This window comes from Solanum dulcamara, chromosome 9 (assembly GCF_947179165.1).
Source record: "Solanum dulcamara chromosome 9, daSolDulc1.2, whole genome shotgun sequence".
NCBI lineage: Eukaryota > Viridiplantae > Streptophyta > Magnoliopsida > Solanales > Solanaceae > Solanum > Solanum dulcamara.
In genome coordinates, this window is record NC_077245.1 from 25,338,827 (window position 1) to 25,364,678 (window position 25,852).

The 25,852-nt window shown below is 35.2% G+C and overlaps 1 protein-coding gene across 1 annotated transcript; it reads left to right on the forward strand.

Moving 5' to 3' along the window:
• The first annotated feature begins 19,240 nt into the window (after window positions 1–19,240).
• On the forward strand, window positions 19,241–25,399 carry LOC129902761 (heat shock 70 kDa protein 7, chloroplastic-like). The gene is made up of 8 exons (XM_055978147.1): window positions 19,241–19,916; window positions 20,721–20,973; window positions 23,001–23,080; window positions 23,181–23,323; window positions 23,447–23,545; window positions 23,754–23,943; window positions 24,061–24,459; window positions 24,764–25,399. Exons 1-8 carry the CDS (start codon window positions 19,404–19,406, stop codon window positions 25,163–25,165), a joined length of 2,079 nt encoding a protein of 692 aa, XP_055834122.1. The 5' UTR covers window positions 19,241–19,403; the 3' UTR covers window positions 25,166–25,399.
• Window positions 25,400–25,852: the final 453 nt, after the last annotated feature.

A 25,852-nucleotide genomic window follows, 5' to 3' on the forward strand; every position in this document is an offset into this window, starting at 1 on the left:
TATCTTTATGGATCACTTGATAATAAGACATACAAGAAAATTCCTGAAGGATTAAAGATGCCTAAAACATATAATTCAAGTCTTAGGAAATGTTTTTCATTAGATTGCAAAGATCATTATATAGTTTGAAGCAATCTGGATGATGTGGTATAACCGTCTTAGTAAGTATTTATCTAAGGAAGGCTATATAAATGATGTGATTTGCCCATGTGTTTTTGTTAAGAAAACAACATCGAAGTTTGTTGTACTTGTTGTTTATGTTGATGACATAAATCTCATTGGAACTCCAATAGAGATTCAAAAGAAAATTGATTATTTCAATCTTGGAAGGACAAACTATGTCTTGATTTGCAAATTGAGCATTTGACAAATGATATTTTTGTCCATCAATCTGCCAACACAGAAAAAGTGTTAAAAATATTTTATATGAATGGAGCACATCCATTAAGTATTCTGATAGTTGTTCAATCACTTGATGTGAATATAAATATCTATTCCGACCTCAAGAAAAGAATGAGGAAATTCTTGGTCCTGAAGTAGCGTATCTTAGTGCAATTGGTGCATTAATGTGAAATAATCCTAAAGGTCATTTTTGATAATTTTTAAAAAATGACTCTTTTATCCCTTTCGGTAACTGCCCCAATTTATGTTTGATCAGCATTCAAAGTTAGTTTTGGGAAATTCTGCGAAAAGTCCAGATCTTTGGAAAGATTTGAGTTTTTAAAGCTTAAGTTATCAAATAGTGGTATTTAGAGTTTCGTGTCTCAAAATAGAATTTTGTTAATTCCATCAGCTTTGGAATGTGGAATTCAATCTAGAAGAATTAACGAAATCAGATTTGGGGTTATACTGAGGATTTGAGGTCCTAAATTGGAAATGATTGACTTTTTGAGTTTAGAGTTGACTTTGGTCAACATTCAGAGTTCAGATGCTTGAAATTAAATTCCAACGACTCCGTTGGATTTGAAGGAAGATTTTAGGCCTAGAGAGAGTTCTTGTGTATTTTTCGAAAGCTCCAAGGGTGTTTTGGTCTTTTTGAGTCTTAGAGTTAGTTTGGTTTCGACTTATTGGATTTTGGGTCACAAAGAGCTCAAATTCAAATTCTGATGATTCTATTAAGTCCGAAATATTAAATTTAGTAAGGTGGAATATATGATTTGTGTGTACGGGTTTCCGATCAAATTTCGAGGGTCCTTCTAGAGTTATTTTGGAAGTAGTGAATTTGTGTTTCTAGTGTCCCTCAGACCTTGCGATCACAAGGGGGTGGATCAATTTTGCGATAGTCACGTTTGCAAAGGACACATTGCTTTCATGATGGCCAGGATTTTATCGAGGTTCGCTTAAGCGACACTAGATCACAATTACGATGCCCACGAAAGCAACCCGTGGTTCGCGAAAGCGAGCTGAGAGGATTTTTGCCGATGTTTTACCCTATTTCTTGATTTTTGGACCTTGAGAGCTCGGTTAGGCTATTTGTGAAGTAATTTTTTGAGGCTATTTGATTGGATATGCGTTATTTAACCTAAAATCTACATTACCCATCATTTATATCATGATTTCAACTTCGAATTAGGGATTGTGAACCCCAAATTTTAGAAATTTCTTTAAGAACTTCAAATTTCTTAAAAAGGTGATTATGGGCTATTTTGAACTCCATTTATGAAATGGTTTTCTCTAATGAATTCCTAATACTTTGAGGATCATTTTCATCCAAAAATTCCCAGATTTAAACCCTATTTTCATAATCGAATTTTTAAGCCATTTTGATCCTTTAACCCAAATTTCATGATTTTGGTGTCGTTAGTTCCATAATTTGATTGTGAATCACTATTTGAATGGATTTTGTTATTTTAGACTCTATTCAAAAAGGAAGGGCTCAATTTAGCGATTGACTAAGCATGAATTAAGACAGGTGAACTTCTAAAACCCCGTAAATCTTGTAGATTACTTGAATTTACTTTTGTGTATGTGTTAGGGAGTAACATGAATAAGGTTTGGGATGATAATCATGTGAACTATGCTTAATGAAAGATGGGGTAGTAAAAGGACTATGTGTGCTATGATGTTGATCAGAAATGTGAACTCCTTGACTTGAACTTGACATGCACTTGATGAAATGCTATGATAGCCAAAATGTGATTGTGAATTTGATGAAATTATCATTTTCTAATTATTGATTATGTGATTGACTTGAAAATACTTTCTCACCTATTGATCAATGATTTTGATAAAAGGGGTAATGAAATAGAAACTTGATGACTTATAAAGATGTAAATGATGTACTTGTTGATGTTGATATACTATTGATAGTGTGGCATGAATTGAATTTATATGAATTGCATTATGACCGTGGACACTATCATTCTCTTATTAATTGCGTGAGCATGCTTATTTGCATTAGTTCTAGAACACTATGATGAGATCTGATTGATAACTATGCCGATGAAAAATGGTTTCGGTGATTGATATTTATGCTGATGGAAAATGGTTCAAGCGATTGATACTTATGCTGATGGGAAATAATTTTGGCGATGCTGTTGGAAAATGATTTTGGTGATTGATAATGCCGATGGGAAATGGTGCTGATGGATACATGGTCCTTGTGCGGCCCTTGTAGGTTCTGATCTATTATACAACGAACGTGTATCATTAGAACAGACATACATCACTCTACGTGATATCATATTCCATTGCATTGCATCTTATTTGTCATCATGAAGTTGTACATATGCCCCTTGTATCTATGTGATTGATATACTTAATACTAATATGAATTATTCGATGATGTTGATGAGTTATTGTTGATCTATGTGCTATATGAACTGTGTAGTATAGATTGGGCTGATTTCTGTGCAGATTGTAGTTGAGGAGGTTTGGTTGGAATGAAAGGAGTTTTAGTGTCTATCAGATTTATTTAGTTTTGTTAGTTGGCTTGCTGAGAATCGTGGTTTCTGGTACTCACTCCTTATTATCTACACTTGTGTAGGTCCAGAGCCCAAACAGTGACTCTATTTTCGTTCCTTCATCCGATGTCTTATGAGGAGACTTGATAGGTAGTTGGTTGATGTCGACGATCCCCTTGTCCCTTTTAATTATGCTTTGTTTTATTTGAGTGATAAAGACATTGAAACTTGTACATACTTTCATTTTGTTATAATAGAGGCATGTACATGTGACAACTGGTCCTTTGGGGGTACTGTAGTTGACTAAGACTTCCACTTTTGTATATTTATCTATCTATTTTAAATTATTTCTACATTATTTTTCGTAAATGTTGAGTTTTAGACTGACTTTTTTGGTAACAATGGATAAGTTTCACACCCGATTTTGGGTCGTGACATAATGTATCTTGCTAACACTACAAAGCCTGATATAGCCTTTTTGGTGATTTGTTAGCAAGATATAGTTCTTCTCCTACTAGGAGGTATTGGAATGGAATCAAACACATATTATTGTATATGAAAGGGACTATCGATATGGGCTTATTTGATTCTAACAATTGCAATCCCAATCTCGTTGGTTATGCTGATGCAGGATATTTATCTGACCCACATAAAGCTCGATCTCAAACAAGCTACGTGTTTATATATAGGGATACTGTCAAATCTTAGAGATCTACAAAGCAGTCTATCATGGCTACTTCATCAAATCATGCTGAGATAACAACTTTTCATGAATCAAACTGAGAATGTGTGTGGTTGAGGTTCGTGATACATCTCATTCGGGAAAAATATGATTTGAAATGTGACAAAGCACCCACAATTATATACGAAGATAATGCAGCATGCATAACACAACTAAATGAAGGATTCATAAAAGGAGATAGAACGAAGCATATTTCGCCCAAGCTTTTCCACACACATAAGTTCTAAAAGAATGGTGATATTAACGTGGAACAGATTCATTCGAGTGAAAATGTGACTGATTTATTCACCAAGTCACTACCAGTTGCAACTTTCAAGAAAATGGTGTACAAGCTTGGAATGCAAAGATTCAAGTCTTTGGATTGATGTTCTCATCAGAGAGAGTTAATACGCGTTGTACTCTTTTTTTCTTACGAGGTTTTGTCTCACTAGATTTTTCTTGTAAGGTTTTTAATGAGTCAACAAGCAATGCATATCAGAATAACTATATATACTTATTCTTTCACTAAAACTTTTATTTTATATGGACATTCAAAGAGGAGTGTTGTAAATAATTATAAACCATTATACCTTTTTTATGCCTATAAAAGGCATTGTAACTTGAATGGAAAATACACACAAAAACTAAGGAAAATAAAGTTTCCTACTTTATTTCTCTCCACTATTTTTTCTCTTTCTTGGTTTTCTTTCGTGATACTAATTTGATTTTTGTAACGACCCATTAGGTCATTTTGAGAACTAGAGCTTTTTATTTCATAAAAGACTCACCATAAATTTTAAGTACTTTGGACTATTCGATAACTAGGATTATTTAGTTGAGGGGTAACTTTAGATAGCTAAGTTAATTAGTGGGCTAAAGTGATGATTTAGTTAATATACCATACCACTTATTCTATATTTATTAAAATAAGTTAATAGGTTTTGTCATTTTTAATACGAAGGAGTTTAGAAAAGAAAAGAGAAGAGAAGGGTTTAGGAGAGAACGGATGAGCGGCAACGAGGAAAAGCAATAAAGTTGGTCCTTCAGGTAAAACCGAATTTGAATCAACTTTAATTATATATATATATATATATATATATATATATATATATATATATATATATATATATATATAGAGAGAGAGAGAGAGAGAGAGAGAGAGAAAGGGTAGTGATGAAGTAATCATTGGAGATTGATGTTTTGAGGGAATATTAGGGTGTATGGTTTGATGTTCTGTTTCATGTGGTATATGCATGTGATGATATTTTTAAAAATACCATGTCTGGCTAGTGTTGAAATAAAAAATAACTAATCTTGAGCAACTACTATGACTTTGTCGTTCTGTTAAGCTGCTATTTGAGTGGACTAATCATGTCACACCATTAAGGTCTGCTAACCCTTACTTAAGATTTAGGAATATGAGACATGAGATATTAGTTGATATCAAAATTTAGAATTTGATTATAAATTTGGATGAGTTATTGGGTTTAGGTTAAATATATATATAATATTGGTGTCTACGGATTCGTTTGCTTAAGAATATTGTATAATTGATAGTTTGGAAATGTGATTCTTTGAAGAAAGGAAAAGCATTGGTGAATTAGCTTGCTTGATTTCGGTTCATCGATTGTGGAAGGTTATGATTTATTCTATATCATAGATAGACTCTTAATAGTGATTGATAGTCATTGAGTAATGTGTGAATTTTACTATGCATTTAATTGTTGTGGTTTGGATGGTTGATATGTTGTTGTGATTGGTATGAAATCCTAAGACAGTGAAATCCATAATCTTGAACTTGCCCTATCAAAAGTGATGCCTTGAATAAAGAAACCTTGATGAAATATTGTTAATGAAGTAAAATATCATAATAAAGAATGATAAATTAATTATATTTAGATCGGGTGTCATGTTTCAACACGGTATATTTAGATCGGGTGTCAAGTTACGATATGGTATATTTGGATTGGGTGTCACATTCCGATATGGTATTATTGGATCGAGTGTCACGTTCCAAAACGATAATATTAAAGGAAAACAAATTAAAATGACTTAATGCTACCCAATATTGATTAACTCATTTTCCAAAAGAGCATGATGTGGAGGCTTGAGTCCTCATGTGTGATCTTGATATTGCTGATGGTTATGTAATTGTTCATTGTGTTGTCACTTGATCTTGATCTTGTTGGTTTCCATCTATTAAGTGATATGGTTGATTTTCCGCTATTACTTTATGCATATTGATTTCTATTTTGAGTCGGCCGATGATACCTACCCAGTACATATTGTCCTGTACTGACCTTATTTCTATTTTTCTTTGTTTTATTTTGTGGAGTGCAGCGTGTGTTCCATCGACTTCGACTCGTCCTCAACTCTAACTAGTGTCAAGCACATCAGGTTCCAGGGTGAGTTATTCCTTCTAGCTCGTGTTGGATTCTCTCGGGCATGGCATGATGTCCTTAGTTTTCGAACACATTAAGTTATTTATTTATTCTAGTGTTTGATATTTTCAGACTTAGTGTTTTATAATTAGATGTCTTTGAAGTGATGAATTTCAGGTTTTGGGAAAACGTATCTAATAGACTCTAGTGGTTTTATTATTTCTTACCCTCATAAATTGACCTTCCATGTTATTGTCATATTTTATAAGTTGGGGTTTGTATTATTGGTTCTCCCACTTAGGAGGTTAAGTGTGGGTATCATTCATGGCCCATTTTGGATCATGACAAAAATATATTTTATAGTCCTCCTAAAATAGAGTAGATATATAAATATGATGTAGTACTGCTCCAGAAAATTGTGTTCCTGCTTAAGAGAAATATTTATCACTAAAAAATGTGATATAATAATATTGGTCTATATACATATTCACAAAACTACTCTCAAATGTATTTAGTTTTATCAAAAAATAAATAAACAAAATTAAAATGAAGGATATGACTTACTCTAATTAAAGCTTGTATATAGTAGAAAAAATTAGCATGTAATGCAATCATTATTCACCTGCATATAAAATATGAAAATATCGAATCAAAAAAAGTTTATTGAAAATGAAAAATATGAAGAATACAGTAAACAAATTCATTAATAAAGCTAATGATCAATACAAGAAAAAAAGAGAAATAAGTAACATTATAAATTACTTTAGGAGTATATATAAGAAAGGCGGAATGACCTGGGAGACCCTTATATTTGGCTCCATTTGTCAGTTAGACCCTTCTACTTATCACTTTGTCAATTGAACTCTTAAATTCATCTGAACACAATACTTTAAACCCTTTTTTCATCTGCTTAGTGTGCGTGTTGTGCAATTGAGCACACATGGAATTCCACGTCATTTTTAATGACACGTGTGAATTACATGTTAAAAAAAATAGGGCACTTTTACAATTTCTAGAAAATTTCAAGGCATGTTCTTCATATTTGCTCACAAAGTGAGCATCAAATTCACGTTAGATAGATAAAATTCTTCCCCATTTTACTTGAAAATTTAACTACAAATTCACCAACGCAAACCCAAGAACCTCAATCACAATTTTGAATCAATTTCACAAATTCTCAAAACTCATTTATTGCTCTTCAAGCTTTCTCTAACTTTGTCAATGGAGTTTTCAATTTTTCAATATCCATCAATCAACCTTCAAACGACCAAATATACCTCGGACTGAGCTTACCTCGCTCACCGAATTTCACCACACCCTTCATGAGTGAAACTTTCAACAACATTTGCTCTCTCTCCATAAACTCCATGTCCCTGACCTTTCGGTCTGCATACTCCTTCTGCCTGCTCTGAGCTGCTAGAAGCTTCTCCTGAATGAATTTCACCTTTTCTAATGATTCCCTTAAAAGATCAATTCCCCAAGGTATCACCTCAAACAAATCAAACCAACCAATAGGAGACCTACATCTCCTCCCATACAATGCCTCAAACAGAGCCATATCAATACTCAAGTGATAGCTATTATTGTACGAAAACTCTGCCAAGGGTAGGAATTGATCCCAATGACCACCAAAATCTATCACACATGCACGAAGCATATCCTCCAACACTTGAATTATCCTCTCAGACTGCCCATCGGTCTAAGGGTGAAATGCAGTACTAAGATCCAATCTAGTACCTAACTCAGCATGCAAGGTCCTCCAAAAGTTAGAAGTAAATTGCGTACCTCTATTTGATATTATAGAAATCAAAACTCTATGTAATCGAACAATCTCACAGAATTGTCCATTGGTCTGAGGGTGAAATGTAGTACTAAGATCCAATCTAGTACCTAACTCAGCATGCAAGGTCCTCCAAAAGTTAGAAGTAAATTGCGTACCTCTATTTGATATGATAGAAATCGGAACTCTATGTAATCGAACAATCTCGCGGATATAGAGTTTAGCTAACTTCTCTGCATCATAAATCACCTTGACTGGAATAAAGTGAGCAGACTTAGTTAACCTATTAACAATCACCCATATCGAATCAAACTTACCAAATGTCTTTGGAAGACCAACCACAAAATCCATTGCAATCCTTTCTCACTTCCATTCAGGAATGGACATTCTTTGAAGTGTCCCTCCGGGCCTTTGGTGCTGATATTTTACCTGTTGACAATTTGGACAATGGGAAACAAAATCAACAATGTCACACTTTATTCTACTCCACCAATAATGTTGTCTCAAATCGTGATACATCTTGGTTGCACCAGGATGTATAGAGTACCTCGAACTATGAGCCTATACAAGAATAGTCTGAATTAAATTATCAATACGGGGCACACATACCCGCCCCTTAATCCTTAAAATGCCTTCCTCATCGATCATAGCCTCCTTGGCCTCTCCCTGCAAGACCATATCACGAATTCGACTCAGTTTCTTATCATCAAATTGCTTTTCTTCAATCTTGTCAAGGAAAGAAGATCTTGCCTCCACACAGGTCAAGAATCCTCCTTTCTCAATTACTTCCAGCCTCATAAAGTCATTAGCTAGAGTTTGAATCTCTCTAGACAATGGAGGTCTGAAAACCTGGAAATGAGCTAAACTTCCCATGCTCCTTGCTTTTCTGCTCACGGCATCGACCACTATATTAGATTTTCTCGGGTGATAAAGAATAGTGATATCATAGTCCTTTAGCAATTCCATCCACCTCCTCTGCCTAAAATTCAAGTCTCTCTAAGTGAACATATATTGTAAACTGCAATGATCTGCATACACTTCACATTTTACCCCATATAGATAATGTCTCCACTGTTTCAATGCAAATACAACCATAGCAAACTCCAAATCGTGAGTGGGGTAATTACGTTCATGCACCTTCAATGCCTTGAAGCATATGCAATTACATTCTTCTCCTGCATTAGCACTACACCTAAACCATAATATGATGCATCACAATAAATAATGAAATTCTTACCTTTTACTGGCAAGGAAAGAATCGGTGCAGTAGTCAATAAGGTCTTGAGTTTTAGAAAACTCTCTTCACACTCGTCCGACCACATAAATAGAACATTCTGCTTGGGCAGATTGGTCAACTGGGAAGAAATGGAAGAAAATCCCTTAATGAATCAACAGTAGTAGCTAGCCAAACCAACAAAGCTCCTTACCTCTAAGACATTTGTGGGTCTTGCCCAACTCTTTACTACTTCAATCTTCTGGGGATCCACCATCACTCCATCCTTATTAACCACGTGTCCTAAGAAGGACGCTGAATCAAGCCAGAACTCACACTTGAATAATTTGGCATATAGCCTTTTCTCCCTTAACAATTCTCAGATGCTCTTCATGTTCTTTTCTGCTTTTTAAGTAGATCAATATATCATCAATAAAAATAATAACAAAGAGATCCAAATATGGCTTAAAGATTCTAGTCATCAGACTCATGAAAGCAGCAAACGCATTTGTAAGCCCAAAAAACATTATCAAGAATTCATAGTGCCCATATCTGGTTCGAAAAGCAGTCTTCGGTACATCTGTTGCTTGTATTTTCAATCGATGGTAACCGGACCTCAAATCATTTTTTGAGAAAATACAAGCACCCTGCAACTGATCGAATAAGTCATCAATGCGAGGAAGGAGATACCTATTTTTAATAGTCACCTTGTTCAACTGCCTGTAGTCTATGCACATACGAAGGCTATCATCCTTCTTCTTTATAAATAAAATTGGATCACCCCAAGGAGAGGCACTCAGTCTAATAAAACCTTTACCCAACAACTCCTGAAGTTAGGCCTTCAACTCCCTTAACTAAGCTGGGGACATTCTAGAAGGTGGAATGGATATAAGGCGAGTGTCGGGCTCCAAATCGATATAAAAATCAATATCCCTATCAGGTGGCATACTAGGTAAGTCTACGGGGAAAACATCCATAAACTCACGCACTATCTAAATAGAATCAATCGATGACACTTCAAAACTATCATCCCAAAGATGTGCTAGGAAGGCTAAACAACCCTTACTCACCAACCTCTTAGCATGAAGAAAAGAGATAATACGAACTAGGGTGGGAAGAGAGTCACCCTCCCACACCAACTAATCCATCTCAGGCTTGGCTAATGTCATAGTCTTAGCATTGCAATCTAAGATAGCAAAATTTGGAGAGAGACAAGTCATACCTAAGATTAAATCAAAGTCAACCATCTCTAGAATAATCAAATCTACATAAGTTCTGCTCCCTACAAAAGTCACAAGGGAAGACCTATACACTTTCTCAACTAGCACAGACTCACCAACAAGAGTAGAAACACGAATAGGCATGTCAAGTAAGTCACAATATAAATTGATTCCATCAGCAAATGAGGAAGATACATAAGAAAATGTGGATCCAGGATCAAACAATACGAAAGTCAAGCTATCGCAGATCAGAAGAGTACCTATGATAACAACATCAGATACCTCTGTCTCTAACCTCCCGAGGAAAGCATAACAATAGGCTCTGTCGTCTGTCTAACCATTTCCCTTTTCGGGCTGTACTCCAGTAGTTCCAACCTGCCCGCCACCCTAGCCGGACTGGCGACCACTACGACCTTGGCCACCACGTCCTCTAGAATGACGGCCCCTACTATAGTCATCGCCTCCACCTCTAGCTACTGGGGCTCTATAAACCTGATCATGCCAAACATGAATCTTCCTTAGATAATATTTTCTAATATGTCCAGGCTCACCACATCCGTAACAAGTCTTAGGGTCAAGAGTGGGTCATTGTGAAGACGAAAAAGACTGAATATAACCTCCAAAATTAGAAAAGGGCTGACTAGCCTTTAACAGACCTCCATCTGAAACCTTCAATGAAGACTGAATAGGACGGGTAGAATAATCTCCAAAACTCTGTCTTCTAGAGTAAGAACTACTAAACTCACCTTCCTTACGAAACTTCTTGAACGTTGTCTCTTTAGCAAAGTTATCTGGCTTCACCCCCTTCACCTCTATCACAAAATCAACTACTTCCTAAAAAGAATTTGCTGAAGCAGCCACCTGTAAAGATGGAATCCATAAATCTGACCTCAATCCCTTCATAAAGTGGCGAATCCGCTCTTCTAGACTGAAGCAAAGCTGAGTAGCATATCTGGCTAAGGCATGAAACTTGGCCTCATAGGCGGCAATGGGCATCCTCTCTTGCTCTATATTCAGGAACTCATCTCTCCGTCCCTCAAGGTCCAGGGAATATACTTCTCCATGAAACAGTCAAAAAAAGTTGCCCAAGTCATAGGTGGTGCCTCTGCTAGTCGGCACTTAACATGAGATCGCCACCACATTTTGGCATTTTTCTGAAACTGGTATGTCACAAACTCAACACCAAATCGCTTTACTATATCCATCTTATAAAGCAACTCATGACAATCAACAAGGAAATCATAGGCATCCTCAAATTCAGTACCCATGAAAACTGGGGGTTTCAACTTCAAGAACTTAACAAAGAGATAATGTTGTTCACTAGTCATTACTGGCCCTGTAGTCAATCGAGGAAACATGTTTGTTCCCAAGGACGCAGTCATGCGGGGAGCCACAACAACTGTATGTTGAACTCCTGGAATATGAGGTACTGGGGGAGCTTGTTCCTGATCAGATAACCCACTGAGATAGGTGAGAACCTGGTGGATCATCTCTGGAGTAGGCTGGGGTGGTGCTTCTCTCTCATGAACCATCTCATCCTCCACCTCAACATCCTCTCTAGCTACCTCATCAGCCGATGAAGGGGTCGCTACTCTTTTCCTGGTTGGCTAGCTGCCTGGCCCCTACCATTGGTGGGCTTTCTCCTGCGACCTCTACCACGGCCTCTCGTTGCTACTCCTCCTTTGGCTACAGCCCCAACGGTGGGCTCAGGTGCTGCTGTTGCTCTAGTTCTACCCATCTGCGAAAATAAAGTGAAGAAGGTCAGATACCAATTTGTATCACCTAGATACCAATTGGATTCAAGTAATAGCATGAAAGAAAGAATGGATGAAATTTTCCTAAAGTCCCGTAGCCTCTCGAAGAAAAGTAAAGGCCTCCCCATACCATTCCGTAAGACTCTACTAGACTTGTCATTGTGTGATGAGATCATCGAACCTAAGGCTCTGATACCAAGTTTGTCATGATCCAAAATGGGCCATGAACGATACCCATACTTAACCTCCTAAGTGGGAGAACCAATAATACAAACCCCAACTTATAAAATATGACAATAACATGGAAGGTCAATTTATGAGGGTAAGAAATAATAAAACCACTAGAGTCTATTAGATACGTTTTCCCAAAACCTGAAATTCATCACTTCAAAGACATCTAATTATAAAATACTAAGTCTGAAAATATCAAACACTAGAATAAATAAATAACTTAATGTGTTCGAAAACTAAGGACACCATGCCATGCCCGAGAGAATCCAACACGAGCTAGAAGGAATAACTCACCCTGAAACCTGATGTGCTGGACACTAGTTAGAGTTGAGGACGAGTCGAAGTCGATGAAACACACGCTGCACTCCATAAAATAAAACAAAAAAAATAGAAATAAGGTCAGTACAGGACAACATGTACTGGGTAGGTATCATCGGCCGACTCAAAATAGAAATCAATATGCATAAAGTAATAGCGGAAAATCAACCATATCACTTAATAGATGGAAACCAACAAGATCAAGATCAAGTGACAACACAATGAACAATTACATAACTATCAGCAATATCAAGATCACACATGAGGACTCAAGCCTCTACATCATGCTCTTTTGGAAAATGAGTTATTTGAGATTAAGTAGCATTAAGTCATTTTAATTTATTTTCCTTTAATATTATCATGCTGAAACATGACACCCGATCCAAATATACCATGTCGGAATGTGACACCCGATCTAAATATTTCGTATCGGTACGTGACATTCGATCCCAGTATACCGTATTGGAACGTGACACCCGATCCAAATATGATTAATTTATCATTATTTATTATGATATTTCACTTTATTAACAATATTTCATTAATCTTTCTTCATTTAAGGAATCACCTTTGATAGGGCAATTTCAAGTTTATGAATTTCACGGTCTTGAAATTTCAGATCAATCACAAAAACATATCAACCATACAAATCACAACAATTAAATACATAGTAAATTTCACACATTACTCAATGAATATCAATCACTATTAAGAGTCTATCGATGATATAGAATAAACCATAACCTACCTCAACCGAAGAATCGAAGTCAAGCAGGCTAATTCACCAATGCCTTTCCTTTCTTCGATGCCTCAGACCATTTCCAATATATCAAATATATAATATTTATAAGTACATGAGTCCGTAGACACCCATATTACTATATGTCTAGCCTAGATCCAAAAACTCTCACAACTCTTTAATCAATTTCTTAAATCCCAACCTTAGGGTTAAGTCTTAATTTTTTACAAATAACATAATTCTAATAATTTTGATATAATACAATACACATAGTATTTAATTACTTATCTCAATTTATTAAAACTTGGAATATGATAATTATAGAAAGAAAACCGAAATCAAAATCAAGTTACAAACCAGTACTTAGGCACGAACAAATTTTCACTCACGAAATTCTTTCTGGCAGAATGTATTAGTGCATCTATACTATAAATATAACATCCTCCAATGATTGAATATCATCACCAACCATAATTACCCCATATTAACCGTTAGTGCTTATCAGTAACCAATAGAACAATACTTATCCACTAATCTAAAACCCAATATTGCACCGGTCACAACCCATTCCTTATTCCATTTCATTAAATATTAATATACTAAGTTACAATTTTACACTAGAAAGATCGTATGTTAATGATACCTGAAGTAGCGTATTGCGCCGAGTAGGTTAGTTTCTCTGTTTGCTTTTCCTCTCTCCAGGTAGAGAAAGTAAACAAATTATTTTATACCCTAATTAGTGTATATGACTAATTATGGAATAAGTGGTATAGAGTATTATATAAATTATAAATTTAATCCACCAACTAAATTAATTATTTAAAATCACCCATCAACTAATTAATCATAGTTACCGAAAAATCCAAAATTCCATCTAAAATTTATGGGATGAGTATTTTATAAAATAAAATAAAAACTCTAGTACTCAAAATGACCTAGTGGGTTGTTACAATTTTCAGGCATTTAGATATTCAATTGTTTTATTCTTTTCTTCATTTTACTTGAAAATCTACAATAATGTATTATTATTTTTTTGATTTTAATGATTATGCGTGTCCTTTATCTTATACCAACAAGTGATATTTTTGTGTTCCTTCTTGAGTAGTTCTTTATAGGTCACGTGCACAACAATTTTTTTTGAATAATTTTCAAGATATGTTGTTCGTGCCTATTTATTTATTTATTTTTATCTATAATTAACATTATATTTATCTTCTGTCACAATTTTTTTAAAAGGATCTAAATTTTTTACATGTGTGATTTATATAAATATCTAAAAAAGTCGAATTCAATAATTGAAAAATAAATAAATGCAATGAAGAATTGAAGTATATGAAGGAAATTTATCATTTGTGCAAAGATAATATTTTTAAGTAATGAAGAAAAATATGAAAATAAAAGTTATTTGATAATTACATAATTCGTTGTCTATATTCATATACGTTTGATTATGAGGAATAGAAAAAGAGCCGGGGGGAGGATACATTTCATTGAGGAATTTTTGTAAGATAAATATGATTCACAATTTAACATGATTAAAAATAATACTTTAATATTATCCGCGCATCACGTGAGTACATATACTAGTGATAAATAATGAGAAAAAAATATATTTGTAAGGACATGACATGCGCGTGGAAATGAAGTTGAACTATGTGACTGGTTTTGTACATTGTGAGATGAATGTAAATTCATTTTTAAGTAGTACATGTATGTCACGACCCGACCTAGGTTATAATCGTAACACGACGATCGAAACTCCGAAGGGCTCCAACCAAGCCTCTTGTACATATCATAAGCATACATAAGGTAAAATAAAAGTGGAAACATCATAAGAGAGTCTAAACCATGATTAGTAAATGAAGAATATTACATGACAACATAGACTCGAAACAATTGTCCAACTAGATGCCTCTACACATGAGTATGGGTGGGGGCTCAGACATGTCCCTAGCTCACCCTCAATATAAAACATAACAAAAGTCTTTGGAAATAGTAACCAACTTGATGACTAGTCCCCGATAAATGAGGACTCACCACACACCGCCGAATAGAAAAGCTTACTAGCTACGTGGACAAATATGATCTTCAACCCCAACCCCTTCATTATGAGACAATGTAGGCAAAAGTATGCATTAGTACATTGGAATGTACTAAGTATGTAGGCAATGCAATGCATAGAAAACCATGTTTGTACAAATGACCTTTTTACATAGCATGATAGGAGAAGTAGCCGAAAATCATAAGTAGTCTTTAAAAAGGATTAATGCATAATAAACCATAAGAGTATCATGTAAAGTAAAAGATAGGATTAGTCATTTAAAACATAAAAAGACCATACATATGTGGGATAGGAACCATAACCGACAATAAGACCATGCGAGCTATACCATGGAATCCCAAGGTTGCCCCTACATCGGAGGAAAAGGGGAGACTACTTGTCAAGGTAGACTCCTACATGCCTAAGTGGATCCACTAAGCGGTTATGTGAACCGGGTACTCACCCCTAGTTTTTAGACTCGGGTACTCACCTCCAAGCCTTGATATTTCGGGTACTCACCTCGTAGAGATTTGGGTATTCGCCTCTAATCCCTTTATACCTACGGTGGCACATAGTTATGCGATAAGAGACTTTATATAAGGACCCCGTATTTTGAGTCCCCACCTCAAGTCCACATTCGGTGCTAAGTCAAATCCCACGGAATACATACATAACATAGAAATCATAATGACGTATATCATAGTCATGATCATAGGTTTGAAAATCATAGAGTAGCACATTTTCATAGCATAAGTGAAATGAGGGTATTGTCCTTCCACATAACAAATCATACATACATAGACATAATTCATACTTGGAAATTAGGGTAAAACTTGGATGCATAATCAATTTGAATGAGATTCATAATAATACCTTTGAAATTATTAAATAAAACTTCTCATAGAATATAACTTAAAAATTCATGATCATAGTTTATACTAGAAATTAGGGTAAGACATGAATGCATGATCAATTGACTTGAAAATCATGAAATTGACTTGAAAATATCCATGATCATAAACTTTATATCAGACCATACATAATTCATATAGATAGTATCATTAGGAAGTATAATTGAAAATACCCATATTTTACATCATGATCCCTAGAAAACAAAATAGGAGAATTCATGGAAAAACTTTTCAATTTAATGCAATAACCATAAATTTATATCAAAATAGACTCATGATCATACTTTGAATCATAATTCATGCAATAGGAATAGAGATCATAAACCCATAAAATACCATGCTTTAATTTGATAGAAAACTTTGAGAAATTGTTTGAAAGAACTTGGAAGACCCACATACCTTAAGTAAGAAGACCAAATAATTTGGAAGAACTTAAGAGTTTTGATGGAAAGCTTGAGTGAATTTACTTGAAGTCTTCAATGGAGTCCTTAAGAGTCTTTTATAGAGAGAGAAATATTTGAAGAGGTGAATTGTAGAAGAATGAATAGAATTAGAGGTTTAAGTTAATTTATAGAGTTGAATTAGGTCCTAAAAATGTCTAGGTTCATTAGCTAACAATTTGAAAAAAGTCTAAAATGCCCTTACTAAAAATCCAACTCGGCTAGAAAACCCTTGCCAGGTCTGCGACGCGGAAGCGAGCAAGTCCGCGATGCGGACTTGTCGCGCACCTTACTGTTCTGCGCAATTCCTTCAAAAATCTATCTTTCGATATACAGGTCCTAAAAATCCACCGAGACTATTTTTCCGCGGGTTTTGACCCCCTGATCGATATTCCGAATTCGAATTTTCCAAAAAGATTAAGAATAATGCATTACATGAGCGACCTATTCCCAAAGCATTCTTAAGGCACTTGTGAGAATTTTGAGGGATGTTACAATGTATGTAATAAATCTTTATAATAGTTTGAATGTATATTAAATTTTTGTATAACTTACATAAATCTCATAGTGTTAAGAGTCAATTACATCCTATCCCTATTCTTTTTTAAATTACAAAATTTTCTTATTTTTTGAGAAATTGGGATACATAAGTCATCTTTCCTGATACATAGTGATATCTTTAATGCTATTGTGGTAAAAAAGAAAAATTAATGAAAGATCTGTTAATTGAATATTTTATTACGTTTAAAAAAGGAAAAAAGTAAATAAAGAAAGCATAAATTATGGAAAAAATTTATTGGCAATGAGATTCAATCCCTGGCAAATTGAAACATACTAGTACAATTCAAAATTCAAAATTCTTCTTCCCATTCTATCAAAAAAACTTTTAATTTTTGAATCAAAATTATCAATAAATTGTATTGATACAATATAAACCTATCGATCTTGTTGAGCCATTCCGAAATCTAAAATAGTGAGGTGAGGTATGAACGATACAAAAGTGATGAAATTATTGTTGGTCAAAATATGGGAGTTGGTGGTGGCTCCGGTAAGGGCTTTGAATCAAGATCCATGGATGACGCCATTGTTGAAAGTGAAAAAAAGTTATGAGAGTTGGTACAGAGCAAAGAAGAATGTGTAGAAAGATTTCTTCATCACGTTTTTTTATTTTCAACAAATTAGATTGTTGATTTTTTTTCTATTTTTTGTTGTTTATCTTTTTGTGATATATATAGATTCAGATTTTTAATGTATTTAATTATTTTTCTTTCTTAAATTAATGTATCATGCCTTAATTTTAATATTATGATACATTACATTTTTATCATCCACAATATATTGTGTTCAAATATTAGTTTTGATACATACCTTTAATTTATTAAAATATAAATTAGTATGTATCATGTTCATAGTTATTTATTTAATACATAACTATTATAAATTTTGTTAATTTTTACTACCAGATACATACACCTTAACTTATTCAAGTAGAAGATTATGTATCTGTATACATTATCAAATATAATTGTTGATATATAAACACTAATAATTTTATAACAATGTCAGTTTGTATCATATTCATAGTTATGTATATGATACAATATTGATAGAACAACTGATTGATTTTTTTTATTTTGATTTTTTGTTGTTAATCTTTTTCTGATACATATGAGTTTTGAAAATGATATAATAAATGTATCTGATACTTAACGACTATCAGTAATGTATCTATCTCAAATATAACATCTTATGGGCAATAATTACCTATTTAATGTATCTAGTAGAAATAATGTACTTAACAATTCAAACAAGGTACATAAATAGTAATGTATAATGATAAATCTATCCATCTCGAAAATACAATTAAAATATAATGTATCATAATGTTGAAACAAAGACATTATACATTAATTTAAGAAACAAAAACAATTAGATACATTAAAAATATGAACCAATATGTATCACAAAAGGATGAATAACAAAAATCGACCTTTATACTATGTATCAATAATTTTTTAAGATGGAAAATCTAAAAAAAAAAAATTAAAAAAACTTAAGTGATGGAAAGAAATCTACCTCTTGAATAACTTGAAATCATTAATTAGAAAGAGAAAATATTTGAAATTCAAAAATAGATCAATGGATTAACTATAGAGAGATTTGTGGAGTGAAAAAAAGAAGAAAATCATGGGTATGATAGTTTGAATTGATGTATCTAAAAAAGGGGATGATGCGAGTAAAATAAAAGATTTTTGATATTTTTTGAAACAATAGAAAAAATAAAAAAATATGATAAAAAGAGGTGTGTAATTAAGTAATTTTTTCTAAATTTTTTTGAGATAAGTTCACGATGAATTCTATGCCTTTTCCTTTTAAATTTTTAAAAAGAAGTCAGAAACTAAAATCAATTTTTGCTAGTTTTTGTGATGTTGAATTGTTTGGCAAAAACTTTTATTTTTAACTTGGTAAAAAATAAATCATTTTTTTCTGAATTCTGTAGGAAAAAAATAGTCCTTTTGTAGTGGGGGAAAACGCCAAGAAGAAGCTCCTGGAGTTTCCCACAATTTTCCTTCAAATCACACTCGTATTTACAGTATACAACAACAAAATCTTGATCCCCCTAGACCCTCCTAGAATTGTCCTTTCTTTATATACATTTCTCTCACTTCCAGAGTTGTTTCAACACTTGATGATCATCTCAATATTTCACTCTCACTCACCAAACCAAATCAAACTTTTTTCAGTTTAAAAATGGCTTCATCAGCAACCCACCAAGTGAAAATCCCATTTTCCGGCCATAAACTGGACAACAAAACTCCATTTTTGGGCGGGAGAATCAGCTTCGTATCACGGAAGAAATGTTACAGCCACAACGCGGTGAGGCAAAGATACAGACCCTTGAAAGTAGTGAGCGAGAAGGTGGTAGGGATAGATTTGGGGACGACGAATTCAGCAGTAGCAGTAATGGAAGGTGGGAAACCGACAATAGTGACAAACGCAGAGGGGCAAAGAACGACGCCGTCTGTAGTGGCGTATACGAAGAACGGTGACAGATTAGTTGGGCAGATAGCGAAAAGGCAATCGGTGGTGAATCCGGAGAACACTTTCTTCTCAGTGAAGAGGTTTATTGGGAGGAAAATGGCGGAAGTTGATGAAGAGTCCAAACAGGTATCGTATAGAGTGATGAAGGATGAGAATGGGAATGTTAAACTTGAGTGCCCTGCTATTGGTAAACAGTTTGCTCCCGAGGAAATTTCTGCTCAGGTATGTACGCTTGTCACATTTGAATGGTGAAATGTACTTACTACTAACAAATTGAACTTTGGAACTAAGTTTGTTTGACAGATTTATGGTTTTTTTTAATCTATTTTGGAGCTAAAATTTGGGTTGAGGTTCTGAGTGATGTTTGAATGATTTTGGTTACTCTGTTTTCTTGATCATCTACAGACTTGGAAATTTTTCTATTAGTGTATGTGTTTATTCTAACATCTCTAACTTTAGTTGTGACATCTTTAACACCTCAAGATTAAAGAGCATTTTGGTACATTTTACTTATCAAGATCACAAGTCTATCATATAGATTCCGTGGCAAGTCAAAATCAGGCAAACAAATTGAAACGGAGGAGTGCTATTTATGACAAACCCTATTTGGTTTGGGCTATTTCTCATTACCTGTAGGCTGGTGATCTTGGTTGTGCAACTGTGACTAACCATACAAATTCTATTGTTTGAGTTGTAACTAATAATGGTGCAGTCTTCCCGTGGACAGCACTGATAATATGAATGGGGAATCAGTGGTGAGTTGAAGCTTGCTATTGTGGGCTTTATCATCTTTCAATCTCTTAGTTAAATTATCTGTCGAATTTTGATTTGTTATACTGACCCTTTGAAAGTTGGTATGGTTATAAAGTAAGTATGATTACTTATTTGAGATGGATGGAGTCATTAGGCGTATCTGTGTTTTACCTGTTTCAATAGTAATATTTGAACCCTCAATGGTGCATATTTGAAAACCATCATGCTTCAATTCTTGTTATACTAAGGAATTGTTTAATTTCTGATTCCCAGGTCTTGAGAAAGCTTGTTGATGATGCCTCAAAATTCTTGAATGATAAAGTTGCTAAAGCAGTAATTACAGTACCCGCATACTTTAATGACTCCCAGAGAACTGCAACAAAAGATGCAGGTCGGATTGCCGGATTAGATGTTCTCCGCATAATTAATGAACCCACTGCTGCTTCATTGGCTTATGGATTTGAGAAGAAGAGTAATGAAACCATTCTAGTCTTTGACTTGGGAGGTGGTACTTTTGATGTATCAGGTATGTGAAGACTATTTAAGCCAAGATCTGTCTTCAGTCTCATCTCTGCTGTCAATACTGCCTCCATGCTTCTTTCATATAGCAGTTAGGGGTCATTTGAGTGCTCGTTATAGTTATGCCTGAGTGGTCGACTACAATTCATCTTATGCGGAGACTGGTGGAGAAATTTAGAGAAAGAAAAAGGAATTTCCATATGGTGTTCATTGACCTTGAAATGACTTATGATAATGTTTCGAGGGATATTTTCTGGAGGTGTTTGGAGGCTAGAGGTGTCTCGATGGTGTATATTAGGGCGATAAAGGACACATATGCTGGAGCTAAGACGCGTATTAGGACGGTGGAAGGTGACTCGGAGCATTTTTCTGTGGAGATAAGACTACATTAGGGATTTGTGCTGAGTCTTTTTCTTTTTGCCTTGGTGATGGATGAGCTGACACGGTCTATTCATGAGGAGGTTTCATGGTGTATGCTATTTGCGGACGATATAGTTTTTATTGATGAGACTCGGGACAAAATTAACGATAGGCTGGAGGTTTGGAGACAAACACTGGAGTCTAAAGGGTTCAGATTGAGTAGGACCAAAACAGAATATCTGGAGTGCAAATTTAGTGTTGCGATGGAGAAAGAGGGCATAGAAGTATACAGAAAGCTTTAAATATCTTGGATCCATCATTTAGAGTAGTGGGAATATTGATGATGATGTCACACACCGCATTGAGCAGCGTGGATGAAATGGAGGCTTGCTAGAGGAATCCAGTGCGATAAGAAAGTACCACATAAATTTAAAGGTAAGTTCTACAAAATGGTAGTTAGACCAGCGTTGTTATATGGAGTGGAGTGTTGGCAAGTAAATAACTTTCATGTTTAGAAGATGCATGTGGCGGAGATGAAAATATTGAGATGGATGTGTGGACACACTAGGAGTAATAAGATAGGTTATTCGGGAGAAGGTGGGAGTGATATTTGTGGCAGACAAGATGAGAGAAGCGAGACTGAGATGGTTTGGACATGTGTAGAAAAAGGGAGGAGGGGTGTCGACACCCCAATTGGGAGGTGCAAGTGGTTGGATTTGGGGGTAGATCGAAAAAGTATTGGAGAGAGGTGATTAGACAAGATATGACGCTGCTCCATATAACCGAGGACATGACCTTAGATAGAAAGGAGTGGAGATCGCGGATTAGGGTAGAAGACTAGTAGGGATAGAATGGTGTCTGGCCATGTGCCGATTTAGGGTGGTCGTAGGTCTAGGCGTGTTTTTATAGTTGTGTCATTATGCTATATATATTGTTTTCTCTTTTACTTGAGACTGTGACTTTTGAGCTGAGGGTCTTTCGGAAACAGTCTCTCTATCTCTATGAGGTAGTGGTAAGGTCTACGTACATTCTACCCTCTCCAGATCCTACTTTTGGGATTTCACTGGGTATGTTGTTGTTGTTGTTTTATAGTTATGTCGGATTTAGTTATTATATCTTTTATACATGTTTTAGCTATGGGGATAGTAAACCGGTAATCAAACACCATACTACTTGTGCTAAATTTTACATATAACAACTAAAATACTACCACTGGTTTTGTTGTTTTTAATTCATAAACAATTCACTTCTTAACCAGCAACCCTTAATGCATCAGGCCTTGGTAGTTTAGATGGCTATTGTTGTTAAAAAAATAAAGAGATGTTAATTAAACAAAGGTCCAACTGATCACCATGCCTGCCTTTTACATAATAATAATATTAAAAGAATTGTTACTAAATCCTGATCATATAAATCTTGCATTTCCAGAGGGTTTTCTTCCTTAGTACTAGGTTGAGTTGTATTATAGACTCGAGCATAGTTCGATTACCTCTGTCGTGTATGCTGTGGGATCTAAGTGATGCAGACAGCTGATACATCTGTTTTATTTATGTACTTCAACAATATGTAGGGAAGGAAAACAATGATATGATGCACCCATGATGTGGGTAGAATTCCGACTTCAAATGTGCCTTAGTATCTACAGTAACTCATATTTTGACTTCTATGATGCAGTTCTTGAGGTTGGAGATGGAGTATTTGAGGTACTTTCTACCTCAGGCGACACACACTTGGGAGGTGATGATTTTGATAAGGTATTAAATCATCAGTACCTTATTTTTGCTCGCATGCATCTTGTTTTTTGTGTTTGGGCTTTTTCTGTACAATGCCTTTACACGTTTTTTTATCAAACAGAGAATTGTGGACTGGCTTGCTGACACTTTTAGGAAAGAAGAAGGAGTAGAACTTCTAAAAGACAAACAAGCGCTTCAACGTCTTACTGAAGCTGCTGAAAAGGCAAAGATAGAATTATCCACCTTGACTCAAACTAATATCAGGTACCTCAGTTATTATCTGGTTCCCTCTCCTTTGCTCCCCCTCCCTACGGAAAAAATGGAGGGAGAAACTGCTGCTTCTACTCTAACAATCTCTCATTGAGTGTACCTTTCCTTTTTGTGCAGTTTGCCATTCATCACTGCTACTGCAGATGGTCCGAAACATATTGACACAACATTTACAAGGACCAAGTTTGAGGAGTTATGCTCAGACTTATTGGACAGGTACATATTTTGTCCACAAAATTACCTGTCAATTGGTATGGGGTGTTGATATGAATATATAGGTTTCAGCTGTGCAATAGCTTAGATTTTAAGATGATCTTGCTTCTGTAAACTGATGTAATAGTCCATTCGCATAATCAGCTTGTTTCTTAGATTTTACTGTTTGTCCTTCTTCCTTGACAATTCCCATTGAAATTTGTCTTCACAGGCTTAAGACACCAGTTGAAACTGCCTTAAAGGATGCCAGCCTTTCCTTCAAAGATATAGATGAAGTAGTTCTTGTTGGTGGATCAACACGAATACCAGCTGTCCAAAACCTTGTCCGCAAGATGACTGGTAAAGAGCCTAATGTTTCTGTCAATCCTGACGAAGTGGTCGCTCTTGGAGCTTCAGTTCAGGTTCTTGGCGTTCATCTCTCTCTCTCTCTCTTCAAAACATCTTGCCTTAGATTTTGTGCAGTAATTTTACTGGTGCAACATTGTGACGCTATGTGGTACCCCCTTTTATATTCTCAGGCTGGTGTCTTGGCTGGAGATGTTAGCGACATCGTGTTGTTAGATGTAGCACCATTGTCACTTGGTCTGGAAACTCTGGGTGGAGTTATGACCAAAATCATCCCAAGAAATACAACACTACCAACTTCGAAATCAGAAGTTTTTTCAACTGCAGCAGATGGGCAAACCAGTGTTGAGATTAATGTGCTGCAAGGTGAAAGAGAGTTTGTGAAAGATAACAAGTCTATTGGAAGGTTCCGACTGGATGGAATCCCTCCAGCTCCCAGGGGTGTTCCCCAGATTGATGTGAAATTTGATATTGATGCCAATGGTATTCTTTCTGTCACTGCTACTGATAAGGGTACAGGAAAGAAGCAGGACATTACTATAACTGGTGCCAGCACTTTGCCCAAAGATGAGGTATCAGATCTGTTATTTTCCTTGCTGATTAGAGATTGTTCTTTTAATATCAGTGTTTTACCAACTTACTGCTACCCTATTTTCAAGTATATTTAGTGTGCGACTAAATGCCTGACAAGATAAAAATTGCATTTCCTGATCTTTCCTCACAACTTGGTCAAGTATTGCACAATAGTTCAAGGGGATTCTTAAGTTGTATGTTAAAATCTGCGTGAATATTAATCATGGGATGGATTTGGACTTGTGTTTATCATTTAATCACATTGCTCACACTGATCCTACTTTGGTGAAATGGAATTTTCAGGTTGACAGAATGGTTCAGGAAGCGGAGAAGTTTGCTAGAGAGGATAAGGAGAAGAGAGATGCCATAGACACAAAGAACCAAGCAGAATCGGTTGTATACCAAACTGAGAAGCAGGTTAAAGAGTTGGGAGATAAGGTGCCTGCTGATGCTAAAGACAAAGTGGAATCCAAACTGAAAGAGCTCAAGGATGCCATTTCCGGTGGTTCTACTCAAACCATTAAGGACACAATGGCTGCATTGAACCAAGAAGTAATGCAGCTGGGACAGTCTCTGTACAGCCAGCCAGGTGCTGCTGCCGGTCCTGCCGGTTCTGGGCCTGGTACAACAGGAGCATCTGGTTCCACCGGAAAAGATGATGGAGATGGAGAAGTTATCGATGCAGACTTCAGCGAAAGCAATTAAGAATCCATCAATGTATCAGATTTCTTATTGCAACAACATCAAGGGTTATGTAAATTTATAATGGTAGATGAGAGGATTGTATATGAGTGGCTAGTTTACTGGAAGTGTAATGAGAAGTTGAAGAATCGCTTTTCGAAACCAATCTTTTGTACGAAATCTGGAAATGCATAAGAGAGGAAAGAAGATGAATGGAACAATCAGGGACATAACTTTTAGAATTTTGACAGGGGAAGAGTGAAAGGTATAGATAAGCATCTCAAATTGGGTAATAGTGAAATCAATTATTCAGTAACTAAACTTTGTTTCAATCCTCTTCTTTTACAGAGTTCATAAAATAATTGAAGTCAGAACTTTCCGTAGCAGCAGATTAATTATAGTACCACAATTGTTCAATAGAGTTTAAAGAAGGCGAGTTTGTCAAATATATGAACTAATTCCTATTCATTGGTTTCAATATGTGAAGAGGCATCGTTTTTATATGCACATTTTTACCATTGTTTAATGTAGCTCTATTAAACTCTTAAGTTCCACAATTAAACAATGCAGATGTCATCTCTTGCCAGCAACAACGTTTAAGGCAAGAGCTTAGTGAGTAATTCACCTATTTGTGAGAATGGTATATAATTACTATGATTAAGACTAATATATTTAATTATTTTTTTTTGAACTTCATACCTAAATTATTGG

Excerpts from the sequence above, each read along its gene's own strand:
- LOC129902761 (XM_055978147.1), top strand. The coding sequence starts at position 19,404 with ATGGCTTCATCAGCAACCCACCAAGTGAAAATCCCATTTTCCGGCCAT. Across the intron at positions 20,974-23,000 it reads TGGTACTTTTGATGTATCAG|TTCTTGAGGTTGGAGATGGA; the intron begins GTATGTGAAGAC and ends TCTATGATGCAG. Across the intron at positions 23,324-23,446 it reads TTGACTCAAACTAATATCAG|TTTGCCATTCATCACTGCTA; the intron begins GTACCTCAGTTA and ends CTTTTTGTGCAG.